Source organism: Gekko japonicus, unplaced genomic scaffold (genome assembly GCF_001447785.1).
Source record: "Gekko japonicus isolate JY-2015 unplaced genomic scaffold, Gekko_japonicus_V1.1 scaffold438, whole genome shotgun sequence".
In the NCBI taxonomy this organism is placed as follows: Eukaryota; Metazoa; Chordata; class Lepidosauria; order Squamata; family Gekkonidae; genus Gekko; species Gekko japonicus.
In genome coordinates this window covers 18111-44528 of record NW_015160849.1, presented here as the reverse complement: position 1 = coordinate 44528, position 26418 = coordinate 18111, and the positions used below count along the sequence as shown (strand labels likewise).

The 26418-nt window shown below is 46.7% G+C and overlaps 1 protein-coding gene across 1 annotated transcript in view; it reads left to right on the top strand.

Annotated features, from left to right (window-relative positions):
* Nucleotides 1-26418, top strand: part of PTPN3 (protein tyrosine phosphatase, non-receptor type 3) — a 183560-nt gene that overhangs the window by 152446 nt on the left and 4696 nt on the right. Inside the window, exons 21-26 of the mRNA XM_015420747.1 lie at nt 1793-1883; nt 2186-2247; nt 5028-5174; nt 14023-14151; nt 16067-16212; nt 21312-21447. Of these exons, the coding sequence (XP_015276233.1) occupies nt 1793-1883; nt 2186-2247; nt 5028-5174; nt 14023-14151; nt 16067-16212; nt 21312-21447 (711 nt within the window). The remainder of the gene's footprint in view (nt 1-1792; nt 1884-2185; nt 2248-5027; nt 5175-14022; nt 14152-16066; nt 16213-21311; nt 21448-26418) is intronic.

Below are 26418 nucleotides of genomic sequence, written 5' to 3'. Positions count from 1 at the left end.
AGAAACTCATTAGGATTGGCTACATTAGGGGTGTGTGGCCTAACATGCAAAGGAGTTCCTGCTACAAAAAAAGCCCTTGGTCTTGACAACAAACAAGGTAAACAGAATAAGAAGCAAAAGGTGGGTGTGGCTGGATGACAACACTTCTGGTAACATGGGGGTGCGGCCTAATATGCTAATAAGCTGTGTTGTCAGGGGTGTGGCCTAATATGCTTATAGGTTTCTGCTGTTGGGTGTGGCCTATTATGCTAATGAGTTCCTGCTGGACTTTTTCTACAAAAAGAGCCCTGCGATATTTATTAGCTTCTATGACCAAAGGTCTTAAGCTCAATTATAAAAGATGAATATACATTAGCCCCATAATACAAACTTTATAATAAAAGTTTACAGTCGAAGTAATCAAATCTAAAAGATCTAAAATGTTAAAACAGAAGTCATTAATAAAACTACAATTCATTTAAATATCCATTTAAATCACAATGACTGGGTGCATACCAAATTCTGTTACAGTTGAGTCAAGCCAGATTTTTACAGGTAAAACTACCATTAAAAATTTAGTGACAGAATAAGTGGTTTCAGGACTAGCATCTGCCAACAGATAGGGGACCAACCAGAGTTCAGTAGGTGATCGGTGTTTGGTAAGAGCAGGAGTGATCCAAATCGATCTAGGAGTCGACCACTGATGCCTTCTCTGCCTGGAAGCAAGCACTGAGGGAGGCAAGAGCCTAGCTGGGGGGGAGGAGTGGCCAGCCAGCCTAGTGACTCTTTGGGGAGGAGCTGTGACCATCTGCTCGGCATGTGAAAGGCCCTAGGCTCAGTCTCCGGCATCTCCAGTTGGAAGGGTCAGGCGCGACGCTCCCTCTAAGCTGTGCAGTCTCGTGAGCAAAAATTCTACTCTGTGAGCTGCTGGCATTAAAGCTGTGAGCGAGCCATTGGGCTGCTGCATCGATGAGTTTGCTCCGGAGCCATCTGTCCTGAGTTGAGACAAAAATGTGTGAATGATGGGAAAGAGCTCCTCCTGAGACCCTGGAGAGTCTCTGCCAGTCAGAGTAGACAATACTGACCTGGATGGACCAGTAGTCTGATGTAGTATAAGGCAGCTACTTGTGTCATCCTAACGATGAGGTGGCCCTTGAGGTGCTATGGAGAAAGAGCAAGGTGGGCACTGAGAACAACTGACACTTGAAGGAAATAGCCAACAAGGAAGCAAATAGAGAAACATTTTAAAAAAATAGTCCATGTAGCGAATCAATGTTCCCTCTAAGCTGTAGAGTCTTGGGAGCAAAAATTCTACTTTGTGAGCTACTGACAGTAAAGTTGTGAGCGAGTGATTTAGGTACTGCATAAACTAGTTTGCTCCAGAGCCATCCTTTGTGAGTTAAGACAAAAATGTTTGAGCCGGAGGCTATAAAACTGTGAGCTAGCTCACCCTAACTCAGCTTAGAGGGAACACTGGTAGCGATTAAGAGTGTTGGGCTGGAACAGAGTGGATCCAAAATTCCAAGTGACGCTCACTGCGGTAGCCTCTGGGGCCAGTCATTCTCTTCCAGGAAGAGGGGGGTACAAGGGACATCACTTTGAGCTTTTTGGCTGAAGGGCAGGATAAAAATGTATGAAGGTTCTAGGAGAGACCTAAAATGTCTGCAGCTCACCTTTTGCCTTCCTGTTACTCCCAGGGTGAGAATGTCTGGGCACTGACCCCACCAACCTAGAGTGGTTCTGAACTAGATCCTTTATTTGGTGCCCTGTTGTTTCTAAATTAGTTCTCATAAAATATTTTATTTTGATTCAGCAACTGTATAGAAAGAAGCCAGGGCTAGCTGTTACCTATGCAAAACTACCTCAAAACATGGACAGAAATCGGTACAAAGATGTTTTACCTTGTAAGTATTATATTATCTCTGTGCAATTTCATTTTACTTTCCAAGCACTGTTTTATACATTAGAAAATGGCTACCCTGATACTGCTTATTTTGGCCCATCTTGTTAGCCAACGAATTGTTCATTTACACCATTTTTCAAAATGAACGTGTATTGTTGTGCATATCCTGGGGAGCGGCTTGTTTTCCCAACCCGACCTCTTTGATTTAGGCCTTGATAATCCAGTGTTGTTGGTTTTTTAAAGAACTGTGAAGTTACGTAATTTTACTGCTCTTTGTGTCTTTTCTTTTTTCCCTTCCACCAGATGATATTACCCGAGTAATATTAAAAGGAAATGAAGATTATATAAATGCAAATTATGTGAATGTAAGTAATCCAGTCATCATGTAACACAGCAAAGCAATATCATGTTTAAAAGATGAAGCTGGTAATGGAATCAAAACTCAAATCTCACATACATACAACAGTTTTGATGGGCAGGAGGGCAAAAGCCAGAAATTTCCTTACTCCTGATACAGATATCTTCTGGGAACTTGAAATTATTTGGAAGTAACGAGTTGTCCTTACATTTGAAGATTAAGCTTGAGTTTGACACTGAAGAGTAGGGTGGGAGTCTCAAAGTGGCTTACAATCACCTTCCCTTCCTCTCCCCACAACAGGCACCTTGTGAGGCAGGTGGGGCTGAGAGAGTTCTGAGAGTACTGTGACTGGCCCAAGGACACCCAGCTGGCTGCATGTGGAGGAGGAGTGGGGAATCAAACCCGGTTCTCCGGACTAGAGTCCACCACTCTTAACCACTACACCACACCGGCTCACTGCCATGTTTGTTTATGTTATCACTTGAAATTAATAGTCATTTATAGAAACAATTACCGGTAGGCTTTCTTCCCTTTCTTTACATCTTGGCTAGTATACAGTGCGATTGAGCATCCACAAATGTGGCCCAGTCCTCGTTTGCATCCCTGGAAATAGGGGCATAGCCAGGAAACCTTGGTTGGAGGGGCGCTGGGAAATCTGAAGGGTGGAGGAAAGAGGGAGCAGGGGGGCCAGAGGGGGTGGGGGAGCGAGAGAGAGAGAGATATGCTGTGGACTCCTCCCCCTCTTCTGTCTTTGTGGAAGGTTAAAACAAAAACGGCCCTGTGTCACATGAGCTCTGTGTCCTCCTTCTTGCAACAAGGCTACTATACAGACAGCAATGAATCAACAGTATGGAAGAAGCAGGCAAAAAAGAAAAAAGATACAGAAGTGCTGGGAAATGGAACATAGGTGTCTGTGAGGTTTAGTAGGCTGGGAGCCCCATGGCTTCATGATTCAACATGCACAAGACTACGTTTGGGCCCTCAATTAAGACTCCTTTAAGAATCTTGTGAGAGCAGCCTCCCCACCCACCAGTTGCGCAAGATCTGTATGTAGTTTAAAGTCACCTTAAGGAGGCCATTTCTTCCGGCGCCTGCACCCGAACACTTTCGAAGGCTCTCTGCCGCCTACCTTGCCAGCTGAGCTAGGCATGGCAGGGGGCTTTTTCTTACATCAGTGGATGAACGGGCTTGTCTACTGAACTGCCTGATTTGGCTCTTCCAAAATTTGGGACTAGAACCAGCCAAAGCATTTTTGTTTTGGCCACAGTTGCCATTTGTGGTAGTATTTAAAAGGCGAGACACATGCCAGCGGGTTTAAAACAATACTGAATTGGCAGGCAGACTGGCGAGCGATGGGGCTGCTTTCCTGTCTTTCCAGGGCCTGCTTGGCCATAGCGGGGATTGAGTGCCACAGGGGCGTGAGTGGTGGGGCATAGCTCAAGACTGAGGAGGTGTGACCCCAAAATGCCCTACTATAGCTTTGCCCCTGCCTGGAAGGAGAGGTTTGGCGTCTTTATCAAAAACAAAAACGGAACAGCAAGCCCTTAGTTACAGGGTGGGAAAACTGTGGCCTGGGTCAAGATCCATGGCCTGCAGTGTTGAGTAACAAGTTTTTGCAGACTATATATGATCCACGCCGCATGCAAAACAGATACATTGTGTACTCGTTTTGAAAATTCCTCCAAAACCACATATGGGGATCTGTTTACAAAAGAATTCCAATCACAAGGAGTAAATGCCTGCACGTGGCACCTGGATTCTGATCTGTGTCAAAAACTGTCGAACAATCGAGAGTCTGTGACAGTGTATCTGTTTTATGTGTGTGTGTTTTTTAAAAAAATCCTAAATCTTGAATGACATAATCATATCAGCCACTGAAAAAAAGTGAATTTTCCCTGAGAGTGATCCTTTCCCATAAATAATGCATTTTCTTATGTGGATTGGTCTTTGTAATGGTATTTCTTTTCATGCCATTGCAAAACATTTTGGGTTGCTTTCAATGCTCCCTCTAAGCCGCGGAGTCTTGTGAGCAAAAATTCTACTTTGTGAGCGACTGGCATTAAAGTTGTGAGCGGGCGATTGGGCTCCTGAATAAATAAGTTTGCTCTGGAGCCCTCCTTCCTGAGCTGAGACAAAAAATGTGTGAGCTGGAGGCTAATGAACTGTGAGCTAGCTCACACTAACTCAGCTTAGAGGGAATGCTTTGGTAGTAATACTGCTCTGCCTGGATGGCGGAGGTTAGCCCAGTCTCACCAAATCTCAAAAGCTGATCTGGGTCAGCCCTGGTTAGCACTTGGGAGACCACCAAGGAAGTCCAGGGTTGCTACGCAGAGGCAGGCAATGGTGAACCACCTCTGAGCATCTCTTGCCTTACGGGGTGGCTGCAACTTGATGGCAAAACAACAACAACCGCCGTACTTGAATAATTCTCGGGGTGCAAGAATGATCAGATCTGTATGATAAATTACTGCACATGACCATTCACCATATCATGTGGCCTACAGCGTCAGTGCAGTTCCAGGCAGTTTCCATAGCACACTGCTTCATGTGAAGTGAGCCCTCAGGTTTTATTTATATTAATGCAGAAATAGAATTAAAATGGAATGGCCACTTCCATGCATATGAATTGCTTTAATTTTGATGTAGTGTTTTGGATTGATATTTGAGGACTACTTGAAAAGGTCTTCATAATCTAATTATTGCTGCCCTTGCATTTGTGAACCACTTTTCAAAGTATTGTCTAGTAAGAGCCAATGTTACATGCAGTTTTTTCCTCTCCCGCGACAGATGGAAATTCCTCCCGCTGGCCTTGTGAACAAATATATTGCCACTCAAGGTCCTCTTCCACACACCTGTGCACACTTCTGGCAGGCAGTGTGGGATCACAGGTTATCACTGATTATCATGCTGACAACCCTCACAGAACGAGGACGGGTAGGTGGATTTCTCTTGCTTTTGGCCCATAATCGGGGGGGGGGGGGGGGCGGAGTGTGTGTGTGAGACGAGAGAGTTCCATGTGATGAGGAATGTGGTTTGCTTTTTTTGTTCGGCACTTTTTGGATCCCTACTCTCGTTCTTATAATGTAACCCTATTGTGACTTACGGAGTATCTAAGTCTTGTGCTGAAAGTCATGATTATACGCACTGTACTCTTTGCATGTGTGTGTGTGTTATTTTATCATCTGCAAACAGACATGACTTTATTGAGCTTTCTAACATGAGTAAAAAGATCAAGGCACATCTGTTGTGGTGCTTGTTTATAGCATATGACAAGGAGAATACTGACGGTAGTAACAGAATAGCAGATGGCACAGTCTTCAGAAAATGGGAGACTGCAAATACACACCAGTTGATTTGTACAATGCAACTACACAGTCCAGGAGGGCCCTGGGTATACATTTCCAAGGGCACTCTGAGCCTGATAAAGCCCTTCCCCCATTTAATGTAACCACGAAAGCTTCTGGTTTTTACTTTCGCTGTACGGGTGTCAGAGCTGGAGGCTCTTGCCTCTAATCCAGAGAAATGAATTTTTCATGGAGACCTTAAGCCAGGTTCTTCCTTCATGCCTGAAGTAAGTTTGGTCTTTTGCAAGTCCCAGGAATTCATTACTGCTTTGTTCTGTTCATACCTAACATGCTCTCCAGATCAGAGCTCGAATAAGCTTAGATACGTAGGTCGAATCTGCGTTTATCTTTCCCGGTGTCCCAGCCTTTTGACTCCATCTTCAAAAAAAAGCTGTCTACGTTTGGTGTCGTTTTCACACCTCAAGAGTGCTAGCATACTTTTGCACGTCCACATATGTTTGTTGTCCTTTCGGGGCGGCTCCACTGTCATTGCACCTCTGCCCTGCTTTAAAAGAATCTTCTCCAAACATTCATAGAAGCATAGAGAAAGACAGCGTCACAGAAGCACAAAACTGATTTTAAAATGCAAATGCAGATTCAACGGTAGATTCCAAGACATTGGAGGCTTTGTTGGTCTCCTTTCATGGCAGAGCTTTGAGACAAAAAGGGCCGAGGTAGCTTATGGAATGTTTCAGTTGGTTCACAGAGCACTGAATCAGAGGCCATCAGAATGGATCACAGCTCATCTTCTAAGTAGGGTGGCTATACCTGCTCCATCGTGGGTTGGCTTTCGCCCCCACAAGATGTGTGGAGTGAAAAACATGAGCATTAGTCCACGTACTGGTTATGTGCTGAAACAGGGGTCCCCAACGTGGTGCCTGCCAACACCTTTCCTGGCACCCACCAAGTGTTTTAGAAATAGGGCGAAGGGGAGGGGGGTTGCCCAGCGAGGCTTCTGATTGGCCACTGGCGATTGGGTTGGTTGTGCAGATTTTTAAAAACATTGGTTTGGCAGCAGCTGCCGTCACAGCTCAAGAATATTCACTGTGTGACTGAAGGTATCACCTGCTGTACTGTGTCAGAATTTCAAATCTGCCCACAGGCTCAAAAAGGTTGGGGCCCATGTGCTAGAAGGTCTGTGCCTCTGCACATACAGCATTTGGCTGAGGGGCCCTCTGTAGGATGGACTCTTGACCTTTGGGGATGCCTGCCTGCCTGCCTGCCTGCCGTGGTTACAGCGCTACATCCATGGAGACAATAAATGCTGCCCCCAGATAAAATGGAGGTTTTCCTAATATAAATTCTTGTTCTTAAGGAAAGCACAAGGACACTCTCCTACCTCTTTTTCTTAGGCTGGGATTGATTTCTCGTTGTGAATGGCAGGCAGATGTGGTGGGTGGGGCCTCCTGGAATTTATTTCACTAATGTCCCACCTTTCCCCCCAGTGGGGACTCAAAATGGCTCACATTTCGTGGTCTCTGTGCAGTCCCACACTTGGGGTAGTGTGCCTGCTTTGGTCTCGACCTCGGAAGCTTCTAGAGCTAATCCCCAGCCTTTCTGGCAGGCTTTTTCCTCCACTTTGGGGAGCAAGCATCAACTGCCCATGCCTGAAGCCAAGGAGAAAGCCGCCACCCATTCAGTTCCTTTCTAACCACCATGCCATTCGCACCTCACCGCCTGATCTCCTCAGTCATTGATAGCCTCCTCCTTTCCCTCGTTAGTAAACCCTTTTCTCACCTTTCCTCTAGTCTTTGTCATCTAGAAAACAAAATCATCATCATCATAATTTTGATTGTATAACCGTGAGTCTTCATCTTTGTCTTTCCCTTCCCTACCTCCTGTTTTCCCCTCCGTACGGGCGGCGTATGGAAGGAGCTATTCTCCGGTGGTCCAGGAGTGGGGCAATCCTCCTCCACTTTGGCATCCTCTAAGCTGAAGAACGATAAACTGGCTAAGCGCGCATTGAGTTCGATTCCGAAGCATCTGCAATCAAAGCCTTCCAAGCACTCAAAGCTGCTACCAACCCCAGAGTTGACCCCAATAGTACCAGTAGTCATTACTGGCCTGATTTACTTCAACTCTGTCTACTCAACAAGCCTCAGCACCCGATGTCCAGCCTCTGACTAATGATGCCGCATTAACTAACGGTCCCCCAGCTACATCGGAGCCAATACTCTTGGGCAACAGGCAATAGCCATCCTATTGTGTTCCCCATTCAGATGAAATGCTATTGACAACTACTCTTTGAGTGCAGTTCTCCAACCAGTTTCCTATCCACCTAACTATCCTAGAGTTCAATCCACAGTCCTCTAGTTTACCCATCAGAACATCATGGGGAACCCTGTCAAAAGCTTTATTTAAATGGTACAACATTCAGTCAACAGAGGCCAAGTTCTTTCTTTCCAGTCCACAACCCAACTGTGTCATAGTGCATTCGTCCACAAAGTTGAAACAAAATCGGCATCTGATGCCTCCTGATCAAGAAGGTGGAAAAATTGATATTCTTGCCCAAACGGTTTGCTCCCTAATCTCAATGGTATTGAAACTTTAGACCTACTTGTCCTACTTCTCTGCATAAACTGTCCATCTAGCAACCCAACTGGTTTCTCTCATTTCTCACCTGCCACCAGAACATCAGGACACAGTCACACCACTGGCCCAGGAGATTTGCAGGGTGTCCAAATAACAGATAAGTAGTGTCCGTCACACTGTTTCCTGCCTCTCCAGAATATTGGTCACCTCCATGGCTGTGCGTCATTATGCCTGGCTGTGCTCTAAATCTTTATAGCCTGATATATAGAAGATCTGCCTTTTGACTGTGATTGGTTGTTCCATGAATCAGCAGATAAAACCCCAGCTTCTGTTGACAATAGTAGGAAGAGGGCAAGAAATCTGGGCATTTCTCAGTTGTCCACCAATCGGCAGTCAAAATCCAAGAACTGGAAGCCTCCCTATAATAGGCATCAGTGCTCCCCCCAGTCATCTGAACGTTGGAAGAAACATTCCCTGCCTTCTAAGATGGCCTACCAACCTAAGGCCAAGACACCTTATTCCAAGCAGCCTACCCAAAACCCTAAGCAATCACTTTGACTTCTTTGCCCACCATGCTGGAGCCACTCCACCTACCGTCACTCCGTCCTTTGGAATCAGGTTGTGTCCCTACCTCACCAACTGGGAGTCTATAACATCAGACACCTCACCATCATCAGGGTGGGAAACACCACGGACACCTGTGTCCTCACCATCATCAGGGTGGGAAACACCATAGAGTTTATTTCACTACCCCAGACTCCCCACTTCGTGACAACACCTCTGCCCCAGCCCTCCTTGCCAGGGGAACGGATGAACAGATCCCTGACATTCTCCACCATCAGGGGTATTACTCCAGATACTTTATAGTTCCAAAGCAAGATGGGGGCAAATATCCCATCAAGAAAATGAAAGTTTGCATAGTGACCCTCAGCCGGGCTTCCACTGATTCCACCGAAGGTGTGGCTGGCATCTGTAGATCTCAAAGATGCATACTTCCACGTCAACATCACTGATTCCTTTGTTTTGCTGTTGGTCCTCTCCATTACCAACACCGGGTCCTTTCTTTGGGCTCTCGACAGCCCTGAGGGTATTCACAAAATGCATGGTGGTGGTAGCAGCTGCTCTGCGGATGCAGGGTGTCTCTATCTTCCCTTATATCGACAATTGGTTCCTGGTGGACCCTCTGCTCAACAACTCAACAGGGATATCAGCTCAACCATGCAGCTGATCGAGAATCCTGGCCTCTGCGTAAATTATGAAAAGTCATTGTTTCGGCCCATCCAAGTCTTGCAATTCATTGGGGCACAGATCAACGCTGTGAAGGAAAGGGCATTCCTCCCATGGACAGAGCATCAAGACTCCAGACCTCTGCTTCAGCGTTCCTTGCATGCCCCACGCAGACCACTTGCTCTGTTCAGCATCTTCTTGGCCTGATGGCCTCAACAACTTTCATGGTCCCCCCCGGCAAGGTTGTGGACGAGACTGCTTCAGACCTGATTCATACGTCATTACAATTTTGGAATCTCAGTCAACAATTGTCACCATCCCTCAGAGTGTCAGCCAGTCAATCCAGTGGTCGGCCTCCCTGGACAACCTTCTACATGGCATGCCCTTTAGACCACTGGTTCCACAGGTTGCCATCTTCACGGATGCCTTGCTCTGGGGCTGGGGAGCCCACTGTGAGGGTCTTCACATTCAGGGTCACTGGTCTGCAGTTCAGCAGTGATACCATATCAGCTGCTTAGAACTTCTTGGAATACACAGAGCATTGATGTGATTTTGCCCCTTGGTGCAGGGCAAAATGGTACAGGTTGCCACCGACAGTGTGGCAACCATGTATTATAGAAACAAGCAAGGGGGACAGCATCGACCAAGCTCTGCAGATTGGCTGTCACACTATGGGACTGGTGCCTGCTGCACAAAATATCGTTGACTGTATGTTCCAGGCATACAGAACACACAAACAGACGACCTGAGTTGGACCAGCTGTGTCAAACACAAGTGGTCCATCAATATGAGTAGCCTGAAATCGATCCTCAATGCCAAATGTGCAGTTTTCTATACCAGGTGTCATCTGTTGAGCACAAGTGGTCCATCAATATGAGTAGCCTGAAATCGATCCTCAATGCCAAATGTGCAGTTTTCTATACCAGGTGTCAACCAATGGGGGGGTGTCTCTCGGGGACGCTTTCCTCCATTGGTAGACAGGACCTTTCTTCTACATGTCCCCCCATGTCCCTTGATCCCACACTTCCTGCAGAAGATATTACTCGACAAAATGCCTTGCATCCTTGTGGCCCCATGGGACGATACAGAAGGTTTCCTCCAGCTCCAGAACTGTTGTTCCAACAGGGTAGCAGAATTCTCCACCACAGCCCATATTTCCTCAGTCTGACAGTGTGGAAGATTTCATCCTGACCTTCTCACTAACATCCTCCTCAATGCAAGGAAGCCTTCCATGCGTTGTTCTTACAAACTGAAGTGGAAATGTTTTGTCATTTATGCTTCTGCTCGTAACATCCACTCTCAGTCAGCTTCTGTGTTGGACGTTCTGTCCTACTTAGTCTCTCTCCAACAATCTGGCCTTGGTTTCTGCTCTATCAAGGTGCTCTTAGTGGTTATTTCAGCCTACCACAACCTAATAGATGGACACTCCCTCTTCTCCCACAGAACCATGAAAACCTTTCTCAGAGGCATATTAAAACTCTATTCTCCAAGGAAACCAGCGGTCCTTGACTGGAGTCTTTCTCTTGTGTTTGCTAAACTGATGGGCATACCATTCAAGCCCATGGTGACCTCCTCTTTCCATATGCTGTCATGGAAGACTACCCTCCTGGTCGCTATTACGTCTGCCAAGAGAGCCAGTGAACTGTGCACTTTCCACTTCAATGTGTCCTATGCTGTGCTTCATAAGGATAAGATGATTCTACACCGTGATCCTTCCTTCTTGCCAAGGGTTATTCCCTCTTTCCATCTATCACAACCGACTGTGTTACCTATCTTTTCCTCAGACCCTGTTGATGATGCTTATCATGCCCTACATACTCTGGATGTCCTCAGGGCTCTTTCCTTTTATTTGGACAAGTGGACCCACACTTGTTCATCTCTTACTCCCACAAGATTTCTCCCCATCAGCTATCCAAATGGATATCCTTTACCATCCACTTACGTTACCAATTGGCTGGTAAACCCTTGCCAGTGCACCCCTGGGCTCACTCCATAAGGGCTGTATCTGTTTCTACAGTGTTCCTGGCTGGCATCCTGATTGACAACGTCTGTAGCACTTTCACTTGGCCGACTCCTTTAACGTTCTCACCACACTACGTCTTGGACGTCAGAGCATGCCAGGATGCCTCCCTTGGCCAAGCTGTCCTCTGAGCCATCTTCCAGTGAAGCCGTTTCTGCTTGGCATCCTTTGACGAGCCTAAAGGTTTACATAATAGGGCATATGACTATTTGGTGTTAATGGGTCTGCACTGCTTGCTAGCACCCACCATCCTACCTAGTTCCAGCTCGTTAGTCACCCAAGTGTGGGACCGCCCAGAGACCTCAAAGAAGATAAACCGGGTGCTTAGCTGTAACTGATGATCTTCAAGTGGTCATCTGTGCAATCACACATGCCCACTGTCACAGGCTGGGCTGGGCCGGGCCAGGAGGCAGGAGTCAAGTCTGGTCTGGGAGTCATAGCCAGAAAAGACAGAACAGCAGCTGAGTCGAGGGCCCAAGAGAGTGGTCGTCCGAAGCAAGAGGTCAGGAAGCGAGGAATCCAAACAAGAGTGACGTCCAAGAACAGGAGCTGAGGGTGGACGTGAGATCGGCACGAATGCGACCCGTTGCTTCCACGGAGAGCCCACTCCCAAACGGGAGCTATATAGGTGTCAGGTTCCCAGTGATTCCACTCTCAGTCCACAACTCAGTCCACAAGTCCATGAAAAGTTTATTCATGGAAAGAGATTTGGATTTCTGCAAGGATGAGGTTCTTGCTAAGACTAGGGTACAAAAGTGAAAGTAATTCAAGGTATAGTCAAACGCTACATTCCATAGGTACGTTATCCACCCCCCCCCCTTCTCACAATTGCTTCTAGTCAACTAGCCCTGTGAAAGTTGTTGTCTAAAGACTAGGCCCTCCTAGAGGCACACTTGTTATGGGAAAGGCGTTAAAAAGCAAAGGCGTCTATTCTACCCCCTCATTCACGCATCTGCATTCACACCTTCCTCCACCCGCAGGAATGACAGCGAGGGCGGAGGGGAGACAGAAAGACATAGAACAGGTGGAGTCATCAATTGCAATACATTGACCAGTTCAACCATAGCTTAGCCCGAGTCTGACAATAGGTCTCCAGCAGTGCTTCCCTAAGTGGTGGTGCTGCTCCTGTTGTTACTCAGGGCTCAGCGCCTGCCTTCCTTGCCAGAGTGTGTCACAGGCTGGGCTGGGTTGCTAAGTCCTTGCGGAGCCGCTCCCTCAGCCGGGCAACCCATGGAGGTGAATCAAGCGGGCTTTTCGTTTGCACCTGTGCCTCATTGGTTGCTGCAGGACCAGGTGCAGGGGTTACTGACTCAGGTGCTGACGGCGGCAAGCTGTCAACTCCCGAGGTGTCAGAGGGGCCAGGTTGCAGCTGTGGTGATGCTGGCAACTCCGGCTGAACAGCCAACTTGGGCAGGGGCCCGACGCCATCGCTGACGCCCATGACACCCACCAGGCCTTCCCCACTGCTGGCATCTCTCTGTCACTTAACCTTGAGTTGATGAGACTTACTGCTGCCAGCTGGAAGAAACTGAGTGGGTGGCGGCTTTCTGCTCAGCTCCAGGCATGTGCAATCAATGCCTTCTCCCCAGAGTGGAGGAAAAAGCCCACCAAAAAGGCTGGAGATCAGCTCTAGAAGCTTCCAAGGTCAAGTCGAGTGCAAGCGCAGTACCCCAAGTGTGTGACTGCACGGATGACCACTTGAAGATCATCAATTACAGGTAAGCAACCTGTTTTTCTCTTCTCTGTTTCCTCCCCAGTTCTTTTCGTCTCTTGAGTTGTTAGCATACTGTTGTACTGCTGCTTGCCAATTGCAACGCTTTTTTGTTTTCATCAGTTTTATGTAGATTTAGGTCTCCCTTTCCCACCCACCCCAGGCCCGACTGGGCAATAGGGGAGCTCTTTCACAAGCAGTAAGTCATCTGATGGCTCTGTCCCCTGACTGGATGGGAGGGGATATCCCAAAGGATAATGAATACTGCCTCCCTCAGGAACAGGAGCTAACAGATCACTTTAGTGAGTGAAATTGCCCACAAAAAGCGCAAGTGGTTAACCTTCTAAAGTAATTTTCCCCTCGAGTCTATTTTAGTTAGTGACAGCTGTCCAAACTTAGCTGTGTCCATTAAAGCATGAGAAAGGATACAAAAATTAAAGTTGCTAGAATACATTTTATGTTTTCTCCTGATCAGAGAACCCACATGTTCTTATTGTGGAAGCAGCCAGTTTAGGGTGGGCCCCTTTTTCTACCTGCATTAATGATCCCCTCCCCAAATTGTTATAGTTCAGATTACCATAACCAGCAAACAATTGCCAAAAGTATCCTTAAGGTAGCATTAAACAATCCATAGAGCAGACATGATTTTGCCCCAGAATCTCCTGCTTTGCTCCATAGTGAGGGGAGACCTCACAAGCTTAGGCCCACCCTCAGTACTGGGGGCAAACTAGCAGGTCCACAGCCTTGGTTCTGCAAAACTGGTATTGAAAACTTAGTTGTCATGATTATATAGGACAAATTTAATAAAAAGGATGCACTGTTCTTTGTTCTTGGCATGTGCAATTTATAGTAGTATTAAATAAGGACATGACTGAGGTAATATATTGCCATGTAGATGCTTCTGAATGGAGAACAAGAATATAATGTCATCCCCCCCCCTTGTCTTAGACCAAATGCCATCATTATTGGCCTGACCCTCCAGACATCATGGAGTATGGCAACTTCCGTGTCAAGTGTCGGTCTGAAGATTGTACCATTGCCTACGTGTTTCGAGAAATGGTTATTACGAATATTGAAGTAAGTGGTTGATGTCCAACTAATATTTCTTGTTGTTGCAAAATGCACTAACATTGTAGTGAATTATATCTGAATAGGTTTTGAAGGAGTAACTGTGTATTTTTTCCCCATTTCTTAATTGTGCGTGTGTTCACCAATGCTCCACTCACATACTATATATCTCCTGTCAACTCTGTGTACAGTGAGATTGGGAAGAGAGCTCAGGTGCTTCCATGGCCTCCCCCATACCCTCCAGCATGCGCGTGCATTTTGACACACCCACAAAAGAGGAAACAGCATGGTTTGGCCACAACTGCTATCCATAGTTTGTTTCCACTTGGGTGAGCCCCTGAAACAGCTTAAGCGCACTTGCATGATCCCTGCTCTCCCTTCCTCATCTTCTCATATTTGGAAAGCTGACTAATATTATACAGTTTTGCAGCCAACCATAGAGTATGATTACATCCAACTGTCAAACTGTGTTTTCCACTTGATCCAGAAGTCGGAATGTCAAAACACTGTTATAACACTAAGCTTGGAGCAAAAGCACAAGCCGTAATTTTGTGGTTCTTCAGAAAGAGAAACAAATTAATTAGCTCTCTGTGTGGAGCAGGGGAGAGGTGGCATGAATGAGACTGAGGCTTCTTCAAGCCTTGTTCGCTTAGCAGCAAACCATGGTTTGCCTTTGCATCCGGACTATTAACCGAAAGCGAGAGACAAAGCAAACGGCTTCGCTGAGATATCCCACATTTGTTTGAAAAAAAGGCCCTTCTGATTTGCTTGCAGTGCTTATGTGCAAGGCTATGGTTTGAGAGAGGGAGGAATGCCCAACTCCTGACTTTGCTGCCCATAAACATACCACCCAGTTAGGGTTGCCAACCTCCAGGTGGTGGCTGGTGATTTCCCGCTATTACACCTGATCTCCAAGCATCTGGAGAAAATGGCTCCTTTGTTAGGATGTAAACAGCTGTGCAAGTCCAGCTAGGTGACTTGCTTGACAGGGCATTTCTTTAATACAGTAATATTTATTCTGTTAGGATGAAGGGTTGTTACTTACAGCTGGGCAGTTCACTTTCGTATTTGATCTACTGTAATTATGGTATAACAACTCAATTAGAACATGCTATTTTCAAATTGTTTACACACACACCCCCAATTTTTTATTGTTGTTGCATCAGGTAACTATAACGTGCTGCTAACATTTTGTGTTTCGTTGCTCATATGCCACGTTGAGTATAAAAATAACTCAGTGCACAGAGAAGTGCTTTGAGCACTTAAAATGTGCTCTATGAATGCTAAGGTTATGATGGCTATTATCAAATAAACTCAGTAATAACCATTTAGCATTCTTTTTCTTTAAGGATTACTTTCTGTAGGACTGAGAAAGGAAAATGTTACAGAGCTTGATTACAAGTTTATCTCCTAGCAGTCAATTCTAAGAGGTGAACTATATTGAGAAAGCATTTTGAAAGAGACTTGTAATGGAGTCCCAGTGTGCCACGGGTGACTCCTCCTGGGCTGAATAATCTGTACGTGACACTATTCTGTCTTGATAAACAACTGAATTATAACAAGATCATTGGACTCTTGAAGGGACTAGCCATAGAATTACAGCAGTTGTATTTCTAGGATCATTTTGAGGAACAAAGAAAACATTTCAGATAAGAACCCCCAGAAGAGCTGTACTTTCAGCAGGGCTACATTGACACAGAGCGACTGAGACACATCTGCTCTGAAGAACAGAAAAAGGTTCAGACAATGGATTCTATAAATAATAGGCCACAAGCCAGCTCATGGTACCTCTTGTGAGATTTCGGCTTTGAATCCCGTGAGTTTGAACTGGCAATTATGTAACTAATCCCCGAAATGAAAGTTATCTTTCTATGGCTCGTAATGCCTTGTGTAAACAAATGTGAAAACATTTGATGCATTTCAGACTGAGGAAGAACACACCGTCACTCATCTCCAGTATGTGGCTTGGCCTGATCATGGTGTTCCGGATGATTCTACAGACTTTTTGGAATTTGTGACCTACGTGAGATCAAAGAGAGTGGGAAATGAGCCCGTTCTTGTTCATTGCAGGTACTAGCTGTTGCTGTGTGTGAACAGCCCCGTAGCCAGAAATTTGGGGGAGGGCAAAGAGGGGGCAGTTTAGCATGGCTGATTTCATTAACATAGCTGATTCAATTGCTGGAGCCGATTTAATTACCGGTCTTCAATGTTTTGGTAAGGAGGCAGAACTTACAAGGATGTTCGTATCTTCAGGCAAGAGCTCCTGGGACCAGAACTTCACTGCTGTCCCATGAATATAGCACATAGGTAAAGGTAAAGGTTCCCTTGCTCGAAAGCCAGTCGAGTCCGACTCTAGGGTTGCGGTGCTCATCTCCGTTTCAAAGCTGAAGAGCCAGCGCTGTCCGAAGACGTTTCCGTGGTCATGTGGCCAGCATGACTAAACACAAAGGCGCACGGAACGCTGTTACCTTCCCACTGTAGTGGTACCTATTTATCTACTTGCAATTTCTTGCTTTCGAACTGCTAGGTTGGCAGGAGCTGGAACTAGAGATGGGAGCTCACTCGGGCACCCGGGTCTCGAACTGCTGAACTACTGACCTTCCACAGCCTGCAGTTCAGCGTCTTAACCACTTGAGCCATCGCATACAAATAACCTTTAAAGAAGCATGTGGAGGGGACTTATTTGCATCTTATATCCAGTTACTTTCAGTGCAGTTTTATGCACATCCCACTGTATTAAATTCTCTGGCTGCCCCCTCCTCTCTGCAGCTGTGGAGAAGTCCCAAACCCGCCCCCACCGAGGGAGCTGAGGGGAGCTGCACCAAGCCCGCTTCATTGCCTGTCACGGCTCGACTCTGCGGCTCCTGCCCCGAGTGCGAGCGAGGAGAGCCCAGCACAGGATGGGACAGGAGCCAGTGCTCACAGCCTGCTACCTTCATGCCATCCTCCTCTGGCTGCGAAGGCAGAGAGGCAGCTGCCGCTCTTGCCACTCCCCTCCGAACCAGCAGCCCCAGTCTCCCTCTGCCTCCCCGGGGAGGGGAGGAGGAGCCAGGAGAGGAGGGGGCGGGGACTGGGAGGAAGCAGGGCAAGTTCTGGAGGGGGCATCGCCCCAAAGGCCCCCATGGGCCCATACATGACAATGCTTGACCCACTGTTCTATGATAATACTGGAGTGTGTGTTTATGCGTATTATAACTGTTCGTGTTATTTCAGGTTTGTTTGGGGAACATTCAGAAGTAGTTGAAGTGATAGGAAGTTAGAGCCCAACTGGGCAAGACATTGGTACATCCATGAGCAGGTCTACCCAGCTTCTTTTTAAGGGAGAGGGGTGGAATAGCTTTTGCACTGTCGTTCTTGCCATCAAAACTGAATCTGAACACCCAAGTTGCTATTAATCTTCCAAGAAAAAAGGCAGGGAGGATTCAGTATCTAAAGTGCTTGGAAGGCTCAGGGGTACAATCCTTTCCCCCTTTTATGCCCCCCCCCCATCCTAACCTGGGCATTGTACAGCTGCTAATTCCCTCTGTTTACAAATTCCCCAGCATCTCGCTTAGCCTAGCCCTATATCAGGGGAGGGAAAGAAACCGCAAAGATGATGCATAGGGTGTTGGGTGAGGGGAAGGAAGGGGTGGTATTCTGAACCAGAACAAGAAAATCATATCATGAGATCACGTGAAAACTCTATTGATTTCCGCACCCAATTTCTAACAGCATCCAACCAAATGACCCTGGAATCTCACAAGTGGGGGGGCATGAAGGTGGTAGTCCTCTGCTATTTGTCACTCAGATCAAAGTATTTGGTGGTATCCTGGTGGTGTCTTGTTCATGAGCATGGCATTCCGTTTAGCTGAAGTGGCTCAGAATTGTTGATTCACTTATCCTTTATGAATTCATCCAGTCCTGGACTTCTCAGCATCTTTCAATACTGTAGATCATGATATTCTTTTGGACCATCCTTTTGGGCTAGGAGTGGGAGACACCATTTTATGGTGGCTTCAGCCCTACCTGGAAGGTGGATTTCAGGAGGTGGTGCTGGCCTGTGGGGAACATCTTGTTCTCCATGTTTTTCAACATATACATTAAGCCACTGGGTAAGGTCATCTGGAGATTTGGGCTGAGTTGTAAATCAGTATGCAGGTGGCACTCAGCTCCACTTCACACTTCCAGTAGATCCTTTGTTGTTGTTCAGTCACACAGTCGAGTCCGACTCTTCACGACCCCATGGACCACATCACGCCAGGCCCTCCTTTATTCTGTCGTGTTCCGGAGTTTGCTTAATTTCATGCTTGTTGCCTCGATAACACTGTTTAACCATCTCATCCTTTGCCGTCCCCGTCTTCTTTGACCTTCAATTTTTCCCAACATCAGGGTCTTCACCAGTGAGGGCTCCCTTCTCATTTGGTGGCCAAAGTATTTGAGCTTCACTTTCATTATCTGGCCTTCCAGGGAACAGTCAGGGTTGATTTCTTTTAGGATTGACTGATTTGATCTTCTTGCAGTCCAAGGGACTCTCAAAAGTCTTCTCCAGCACCATAGTTCAAAAGAATCTATTCTTTGGCGCTCAGCCTTCCTTATAGTCCAACTCTCAGCCATACAGTACTACTGGGAATACCATTGCTTTGACCATGCGGACTTTTGTTGGCAGGGTGATGCCTCTACTTTTAATTATGCTGTCAAAGTTTGCCATTGGTTTCCTCCCAAGGAGCAGGTGTCTTTTAATTTCATGGCTGCAGTTACCATCTGCAGTGATCTTGGATCCCAGGAACATGAAGTCTGTCACTGCTTCCACAACTTCTCCTTCTATTTGCCAAGGAGTGATAGGGCCGGATGCCATGATCTTAATTTTTTTGATGTTGAGTTTCAAGCCAACCTTTGCACTCTCCTCTTTTACTCTGAGCAAGAGGCTCTTTAGGTCATCTTCACTTTCCCAGTAGATCCTAGAGCAGGTCTAAAAACCCTGAGTCAGTGCCTGGAGGCAGTTTTGGGGTAGATGTGGGCTAATAAACTGAAGTTGAATCCCAGTAAGATGGAAATTCTACTGGTAAGTGGAAGGATTGATATGGGATTTAAAGTGTTCCCAGTTCTAGATGTGGTTGGATCCCGAAGAAATAACAGGTCCGTATCTTGGGGGTGTTCCTGACCTGAACCCAGGCCGATAGCTGGGTAAGCAGGTGACAGCGGTGACCCAGGAGTGCCTTTTGCCAGCTTCGACTGGTTAGCCTGTTGCCATTCCTGGGCAGGAAAGATCTCACCATTGCCTTGCATTTTCTGATGACCATGTGCTCTGTGTGGGGCTGCCCTTGAAAAGTGTTCAGAAACATCAGTTGGTACACAAAGCTGCTGTCAGGTTGTTGACTGAAGTGGGTCGTACGGACTATATCACTCCATTGTTGGGCCATCTACGGTGGCTCCTAATTTGTATCCAGGTGCAATTCAAGGTGTCAGTGTTGACCTTTAATGCCATATATGGTTTGGGAACAGCATACCTTAAGGAGTGCTTATTCCCATACTGCTAAGGTCAGAGGCCCTGGTTTGGATGCTCCCCCACCTGCCTTCTGAGGTAAGATGGGCGGCAACCTCTGAAAGGGCCTTCTTGGCCGTAACACCAAAATTAGGGAATATTCTCCCCAGGGAGATTCATCTGTCCCCTTCTATCATTGACTTCTGCCAGCAAGGGAAGGTGTTTTTCTTGTTTCATCTGGTCACCCTTCAATGATTCCAAGCTCTTTCCTGCCCTATGTTTTAATTGCAGTTTTGGTGTGTTTTTTTACATATCACGGTAGTTTTGATTTCGCAGGCTCCAGCTCCTATGGGGGAGGGGAGGTCTCGCCGTCGGCACCCCACTCCCACATTAAATAACTACGCGCACACTAGAATTCGGGAAATATGTGGAGTAAATTGGCCACAACTTTATTTATTACAGCTGTAAGAAACATTGGCACAGCAGGGGACCCGCTGGATCCTGTGCATCAGCTGGCCCTCTGCCAGCCGATGTACCGTCCGTCACCCAGCCAGCCGGCATGGGTCGCAAACGTGGGATGGCGGGTTGTTGGACGACTTCCCCCTTGGTGTTCTCCCCCGCCATCCGGTCATGAGGGATATCACTGGTAGTCCTTGAGCAGGCTTGCTCCCCATCATCCCTTGTGCCAAGACCCCATGAAGGGTCCCCATATCCAGGAATTGGCACGCCGGCCAAGTTCCATAAATGGATCCGGCCCCCATGCTGTTACCCGCCAACAGTTGTGACAAGACGTTTGGCATAAAATACATAGAACAGCATCCTTTGGCTAACACAATATTCTTCCTGCTCATTAACATCCTCCCTCCGGCTCTCCCTGCCTTGACCAGCCCTGCAGACGTTGGGCCACATTGAGTTGGGCTCTTTTGCCTAATTGGTTTTATGATATTATTTCTATAATGTTTTGTTCTTAATTGTTAGCTGCCTTGGTAACCCTGATTGGGCAGAAAGATGAAAATAAATTGTGCAAATCAAGAAATAAAGCTATTGTTAGTGGCTGTCACCATGTCTTGTGGAAGTAAATTCCATAAATTAACGCTACACTGGGCTTGTGCCAAGGTTTCTGGGCCCCAGGAAAGAGATCTGTAGCGGACTCCTGCCCTTTCTAAAAGGTGTGTGACTCACCGACACATTTACCAATATGATATAGGCCATCCCTGACCAACAAAATCCTTCTGCAGTTTTTTCAGACAATAAGGGACACTCACAAAATGGTGAAATTCTAAAACTGGGAAGACATTTCAGTCTCCCAAGGCCGGTCTGTTGCCTTTGAGTTACCACGCATCAACACAAAGACTTCAAAGAGAGGCTGTAACATGAATGACAGGCTGGAAACCTAGGTCTTACACTGGTTTTCCTCTCTGTTCTACTCTGCTGCTCCACAAAATAACCAATATTAAGCATAATATTTATTTTGAATAACTCAAACCATTAATTGCGAAATCCTATGCCACTCATGCATTACTTCCCTTGCAAGTGTGCAAAGGGCATGTTTCTGAAATGATTTAACGGGTTCTGCTCTATTCAGTCTCCCTTTTTGTATTTTCAAGAGATTTCTGGGGTAATGAACTGTCAAGGTTGTGATAATAAGAATTCAGTACAAAGCAAATGCCTTTTTTTTAAATACACCATTGTTGCTTGCGTCTTGCAGTGCTGGAATAGGCCGGACTGGAGTATTGGTTGCTATGGAAACAGCTATGTGCTTAATTGAAAGAAACCAACCTGTTTATCCACTTGATATTGTACGAAAAATGCGAGAGCATCGTGCTATGATGGTGCAGACATCGGTAAGTGAGAGGGAGGGGGAACCTCTTTCCCGTTGGTGTGATGAACTGCCCTCGTTTCGGTATAATTAAGTGTCTTACAAAAAACTGGCTGATTTATAAGATCACTTTTTTTTTACATTGTACAAAGATTGTCCATGGGTGACTTGGGCATTTATTAGCATAACTTGTTTTTAACTTCTTTCATGTATCTGTTAAAGCAAATCTATTGCCTTCTCACCATGCAAATGGACATTATTTTCAACCAATGTTACCACATTTTCTATATTTTTATTATTTAGCATGGTAAGAGATAAATATCTCTCAGATAAAAAGTATTACAGTATATATACATTATGAACAGTGTCTTGAAAGAGATTTGTAGATTTCTGGAACATGGACAGCTCATTTGTAGAACAAGGAACTGTCTTGAAATCACATACACAGGACGATTACCAGGTTATCTGTCAATGATATCCAATGTTTCCCAGTGATAGCGGTCGCAGATAAAATAAAAGTTTCTGAAATTTATGCCTGTTTATTGGCATACGTCAAGCTGCTAATATTTTGAAGTTTCACAGTAATGTTAGTCTTCCCTCCAAGTTTCCTTGAAGCATTTTCAAAAATATTTGCTCATGAAATACTGTTCACAGTTAACAAATATCTAGGTACGTTATAGAGATGCAATTAAGGTGCAGCCAAGTATATTAATCCATGTGCACGCTCCTATTATCGAGAAAAATCTTCTGTTAAGCCTGTAACTCATAAGAACATAAGAGGCGCCAATGTTGGATCAGGCCAAAGGCCCATCCAGTCCAACACTCTGTGTCACAGAGTGGCCAAAAATACCAGATGCCATCAGGAGGTCCACCAGTGGGGCCAGGACACTAGAAGCCCCCTCCCACTGTTAGCCCCCCCCCCAAGCACCAAGAAGACAGAGCATCATTTGCCCCAGAGCCCCTATCTATACCTTGTGGCTAATAGCCACTGATGGACCTCTGCTCCATATCTAATTCCCTTTTGAAGCCATCCATGCTTGTAGCCGCCACCACCTCCTGTGGCTGTGAATTCCATGTGTGAATCACTCTTTGGGTGAAGAAGTACTTCCTTTTATCCGTTCTAACCCGACCGCTCAGCAATTTCATGGAGTGCCCACTCGGGAATACAAGACTCTGAGCAGTCACTTTCCTGTAGCTCACTGATTACTGTGCTCTGGGAGTTCTGCTGTTTGTACCCTATATATCTCTGAGGCTCAGGGATACTTTAAATATTATTCTTATTATTATTGCTTTATTATTTATTAAACGTATAGACCACCCTCCCCCGAAGGGCTCAGGGCAGTGTACATCATATTTCAAACTTAGAATAGACTGAAGAAATACAATAAATAGTAAAATGAATACGTGGCAGATTATAGCTAAAACAATATCATTCTCCAGATAAAATCCAGATAAAAATTCCTCTCCCTCCATAGGGTGAATTGTAGACTGGGCATTGTGAAGGCTCCGGCAGAATCTGAATGAAAACCGTTGCTTTCCTCAGCCATAGGCCTGGCAGAACATCTCTGTTTTATACACCCTGTGAAACTGAACTAGGTCCTGCAGGGCGCTGATGTCATTGGGTAGAGTCCCACCAGGCTGATGCCAGGGCCGAAAAGGCCCTGGCTCTAGTTGAGGACAGCTGGATGTCTTTTGGGCCAGGGATCACCAGTAGATTTTGGTCTCCCAAGCATAAAGCTCTTCGGGGGGGGGCATACCTGGGGAGGTGGTCCTGTAGGCACATTGGTCCCAGACCATTAAGGGCTTTAAAGGTAAGAACCAAAACCTTGAAGTGGATCCGGTACTCAACTTGGAGCCGGTGCAGCTGGGGAAGCACAGGCTGAATGTGGGATGTCATTGGGGTGCCTGCGAGTACCCACACTGCTGCATTCTGGACAAGCTGTAATTTCCAGATCAGCTTCAAAGGTATCCTTGTGCAGAACAAGTTGCAGTAATCTAGCCTTAAGGTGACCGTTGTGTGAATCTCAGTGGCCAGATCTGGGCTAGAGAGGAAGGGGACCAACTGCCTGACCTGGCAGAGTTGGGAAAATGCCAGCTGGGTGATGTTTGCAACCTGGGCCTCCATTGATAGAGAGAGGACTCCAGGAGCATGCCCAAGCTCTTGACAGCTGACACTGGTGTGAGTAGCATGCCATCAAGTGCAGGAAGTTGTCACCCCAACTTTGGATTGCCCCCCTAGCCACAGGACTTTGATGGATTCAGTCTCCGCTGGCTCGGCTTCAGCCGTCCAGCCACAGCCCCCAGTCCCACAGCCAAGATAGGTGTGGCAGTAGCTGTCTGTCCATCCATCAACAGATATAGCTGGGTGTCATCAGCGTTCCTGGTGACAACCCAGCCTGAAACTCCGCACCAGCTGGGTGAGAGGGCACATATAGATGTTAAATAACATGGGAGAGGGGATTGCCCCTTCGGGAACCCCGTACACCAAGAGGTGGCAGGGTGACACCCTCTCTCCCAGTGCCATCCTCTGTCCCTGACCCTGGAGAAATGAAGTTAACCAGTTTAAGGCTACTCCACAAACCCCTACATCGGCAAGGTGGTGGGCCCACAGGTAAACACTGCAGTCAGATCTAACAATAATAGCAGCCCTGGCCCATCTCAATCCAGCTCTCTGTGGAGATTGTCTGTGAGGGCGACCAGCACCATCTCCGTTCCATGGCTGGGGCAGAAACCGGACAGGAATTGGTCTAGAGCCGATGTTTCCTCCAGGAAACAGTTGAGCTGCTTGGTCACCACTCTCTCAATTACCTTGCCCAGAAACGATAGGTTCAAAACTGGGTGGTAATTGGCCAGATCCAGAAGATCTAAAGTTGGCTGTTTAAAGAGCGGTGTTGTCACGGCCTCCTTTAATCACCCTGGATAGACCCTAGAATCAAGGAACAGATTGATAATGTCCATCAGGGCCGCGCCCCCCAGGATCCTGTCGCGTCAGCCCAAGAAGGTTGGCACTGAGTCCAAAGGTGGCCCCACGTTCCCTTACTGTATCGACTGTGGCGGGGCCGGTCACAGCAGAGTGGCAGGACTTTGTCTGCAGAAAAGCTTGCAAATGCCTCACAGGTAAGGGACAGATTTCTTGTATTTTGGGTTCTCCCTGAGAGGGAGGTTAGGGTCCTAATTACCCAAAATAATTATGCTGGGTGAGAGCTAGGGGATGCAGTGGAGGCTGCAAAGAAATCCCTCTTCACAGCTTTCACCACCATCTCATGGGTGTTCATAAATACCCTATAAGATGCTCTTTCAGCAGCATCACAAGGATGGCACCACACTCACTCTAGCTGTCTTAAGTTCATCCTTCATCCCCCTAAGCGCCATTGTATACCACGGAGCCAGGTTGGGGTGGGAACGAGGGCATCGGGAGAAGGGGGATTTTATCAATGGCTTCAGAGAGCCGGGTATTCCAGTCCTCTGATCAGTTCATCTAATGAATTGCCGGGAGGTAACAGTTCCCGCAAAGCGTTCTGGAAGCCAATAGGATCCATACGTCCCTGTGGGCGAGCATAAATCTGCTCATTAGATAGGGGTGGGGGGGTGTACTTAGGCTTTCAGGGCAAAGTGATCTGACCATGGCTCCCTTTCCGAGGCAATCAACATTTATCCCCATTCCAAAGATCAAATCCAGGGTGTGGCCTGCTTGATGTGTAGGGCTCGATACAATCTAGGAGAGTCCCAGCGGGGGCGATGGATGATGCTAGGTCCAGAGCCTGTTTGGAGAAGGCCCCATCAGCATGGATGTTGAAGTCCCTGAGGACCAAAAGCCTTGGGAAGTCCAAAGCCCAGCCTGCAGCCGCCTCCAACAGGCCTGGCAGAATGTCTTCCGGTGTGCTAGGCAGTCGGTATACCAGCCAGACAGCTAAACTCTCCTCGGCTTCCCACACCAGACCAATTCAATCAACACCGGAGACCTTTGGTGTGGGGAGTGCCCTGAAAGGGAAAGTCTCATGGATAAGAATCGCCACCCCTCCCTCCTGCCCTTGTGGCCAAGACTGATGAAGGACCGAGGAACGGGGGGGGGGGCAGTTCTTTTAAGGCAACTGTTTCACCCTTCCTAATCCAGGTCTCGGTCACGCACGCCAGATCCACTTGCTGCTCAGCAACAGAGCTTTGCATCACAGTGTTCATGTTATTAATGGACCTGGTGTTACACAACATCAGTGTCAGAGCAGGGTAAACATTCCACACCTTGCCACAAACATACCTCAGTATGGGACGAAGATTGGAAGGGGACCAAGCGTATCCATATCTCCGTCTCCTTCCATTATAATATCTTCTCCCACTGCCACATCTCCCCCTGCCCCCATTTACTGGGATCCCTCACCCAGTGTTGGTACAGCGAGGATTCTCTGAGACCTCCCCCATATCCCAGTGTCCCCCCCTCGCCCACATATAAAGTAACAATAAAGCCACTAAAAACAATTTAAACCTACTAGGCAAGTGCTATCAATTAAATTCCTAAGCTAACCACTCTCCCTCCCACCCAAATCTCCATTCTTACTCCCTCCCCTGATACTGACTAAGACAATAATAACACTTGGCACTTGGCATTTTGTATAACCCTTTCTGATCATTCAAGAGCATTTTTATTAAAGTATTTCAGTAATCCTGCAAGAGTCTAGCGAAAAAGGACAGTAAACACTTTCTTTGTATTACAGGAGAAAGGTTGTCTTTCCTAAGGCCCACTAATGAGCTGCAGTGGGATTTGAACCAAGGACTTTTGAGTTCCTGGATCACGTGCTTAGCCAGTAGACTGCACCAATTTCCACTCTTAGAATATCTTTGTTATCATTTCATATTCATTTCATATCCCTTGATATTTCTGTCTTTGCTATCCTTTCCTAAGTCGTCATTTATAAACGGAAAGGAAAATGTTGTAGATCCACTGCAAGGGGAAAAAACATAAAATGGGAGTGGCATGAATTTATTTATTTATTTATTTTTC